Below are 2,530 nucleotides of genomic sequence, written 5' to 3'. Positions count from 1 at the left end.
AAACTAAATTTTATATTTTAAAATAATGTACAAAACCACTCCCATATTTAAACCTCTTGTTATTAAATTATTCATTTTTTTATATAGTAGTATATGTTCTAGATATTTTCAACCAATAAACAATAAATGTTCAATCATTTTACTGCAATTAGGAATGGACATGAGATATGAACCTGATGGATTCCGACCCGACCCGACTCGAATGGTGAGATTTTTTAAAAAAATTTGGGTTCTAGTTGGGTTGGACTTTTTTAGAAGTTATGTTTCGGTCGGGTCGGTTTTAGGTTTAGGGTGAAAAAAATACTCGACCTAATCTGACCCAAAAAAAATTGTAATTTTAGTTTGTTTATTTATGGATAATTGCAATAATGTCCTTCTATATATTACCTTCTTTCAATTAAATCCATATTTTTATTTAGTAAAAGTAATATATTTTAATGAATATATTATTTTAAGTCGGGTTCGAATTTTATCTTTAAAAAGTGGGTCGGGTTCGAGTGGAATATATATATTTTTTGGGTTAGGTCAGATGGACCGAAAATCCGACCCGATCCAACCCAACTCATCTCCATCTCTAACTGCAATCATTGGCATTTTAACCCGTAATTTTTGGAAATAACAATGATTTCTTTATAGGCTAAGGTAAGTATCTTCGTGCCAATGATTTTGGTGTTAAAACAAAGAGAAATGCAAAGGACAAAAGTGCTGCAACCACTCGTGATAATATAAGGTATGTAATATTTGAATGCTTTATCTGATTTTTGTTCTAAATGTTACTTTTTCTGATGTTCAAAGCTCTCTACTTTAGGCATATTTTGTGAATCTTCTATGAAAATATAAGAAAAATGATTCACCATTAACCAAACTTTCTCTTTGAAGAACATGTTTTGTTGTCAGCAAACAATAACAATAATTCTTGACCTTTACGGAACAGTGTTTACGGAACAGTGTTTACGGAGGATTGAATTAGCCAGACCTACTAAAAAAAATTGAAAAAGACTGCTCTTTTCTTGGCTTTTACTGCAACAACTTTATGTTTTCTGCAGCCATTTTTAGTGCAGGAAGCTTCTATGAACAGTTCAATGATGTTGTTAAACTGATGAAGTACTCTTCACTACATGGGATTGTAATACCACCCATTGGATGGTTAAATCCAAATTCCTCCTCGGCTCTATTCAAAAGGTCTTGAAACAATGGATGGTTCAAGTAAGATATAGGAATCACAAATCTTTTCCTATTGCCTTCCCCAACATAAACTGCAACATGGCCTTTCGGAACATTCGATGTTACCATCGCGTTCCCGATTCGTCCCAAGAGCGTTCGCTGCAGCTTTTGTTTCGCTTGAGCTAGACCGGTTAGTTGAATACCCATCTTAGAGAAGAAGAAGAAGAAGAAGATCAAAGGTTTGGTTTTTAAGTGATGGGCTGTTTTTTTGGAGAGTGAAAAGACTTGGTTTGAAATTTCCATCTTTACTGGCTAAATATATCTATAGTGAGAGGGGGTGATTGTTTATTGGAGAATGTTTCGGAAAACATATCAGGTGAAGCAATTGGTTATGCTTCACATGGTTCGGCATTGTCTGTTGCTATGCATTGCTGGCCTACGACCTTGAGAAACCAATAAAAAAGGAGACTACAACTTCGGATATATATATACATATGTTTTCCCTGTGTTTTGAATATATTCAAACGCTCTTGTTGATCTTAGTGCATGCTTAATTCTCTGAAGCATTGAACTTAGACTTTTGTTCCACAAGTTGCTTTTCTTGTACCTACTGCCCAACATACTTTTGAGGGTCATTTCTGTGCATTTATACCCCCACCACATGTTTGAAACAATATCTAAAGACTGAAGATACTAATTTTTTACCCATATTATAATAATAATAATTATTATTATTATTATTATCATTATTATTATTATTATTATTATCATTATTATTATTATTATTAAATATATATTAAATACATATATAAATAATATTAAATTACAAAGCCCAATCAACCGGCCCAAAACCCAAACCAAACTGAAACCCAAAACATTTAGGGTTTCAGTTAGGGTTTCCTAACCCTCATCCCATGCTCAGCCGCCTCTAGCCAGCCGCCTCAGACTGACCGTTGGATCTGGTATGATCCAACGGTCCAAGAGCCTCCAGATGGAAACCCTAGGGTATGATACCCTAGGGCCACACGGCCGCCGCTGCTGCTCCAGCCGCCACTGCCACGTCCCAAACGAAGGCTCCAGAAGCTCCAACGCCAGCCGTCCACGCCATGGCTAAGGGGTGAGTCACCACTGGTAGTCCGGTGACTCACCGAAACCCCCTCTTCGGACCGGTCCGAGGATCACACCGGTGGTGGCTATAAAAGCCACCACCCGAACCTGAAAAAAGAGAAAAAAGAAGACAGAAAAAAAGAAGAACAGAGAGACAGAGAACAGATCCTAGGGAGACAAAACCGAAAAAAAAAATACAAAATACTACCAACGATCTCAGTCAACATCTCACAACCAGAACCAGAAAAGAAAGAAAAAG

General features: G+C 36.4%; 1 protein-coding gene across 1 annotated transcript; it reads right to left on the bottom strand.

Moving 5' to 3' along the window:
• Nucleotides 1-996: 996 nt before the first annotated feature.
• On the bottom strand, nucleotides 997-1,408 carry LOC120187278 (auxin-induced protein 15A-like). Its single transcript, XM_039191034.1, has one exon. The coding sequence runs from the start codon at nucleotides 1,369-1,371 to the stop codon at nucleotides 1,069-1,071; it is 303 nt and encodes a 100-aa protein (XP_039046965.1). The 5' UTR covers nucleotides 1,372-1,408; the 3' UTR covers nucleotides 997-1,068.
• Nucleotides 1,409-2,530: the final 1,122 nt, after the last annotated feature.

This window comes from Hibiscus syriacus, unplaced genomic scaffold (genome assembly GCF_006381635.1).
Source record: "Hibiscus syriacus cultivar Baekdansim isolate YM2019G1 unplaced genomic scaffold, ASM638163v2 tig00004040_pilon, whole genome shotgun sequence".
Taxonomy (NCBI): Eukaryota; Viridiplantae; Streptophyta; class Magnoliopsida; order Malvales; family Malvaceae; genus Hibiscus; species Hibiscus syriacus.
This window is presented reverse-complemented; position numbering and strand designations above follow the sequence as displayed.

Excerpts from the sequence above, each read along its gene's own strand:
- LOC120187278 (XM_039191034.1), bottom strand. The coding sequence starts at position 1,371 with ATGGGTATTCAACTAACCGGTCTAGCTCAAGCGAAACAAAAGCTGCAG.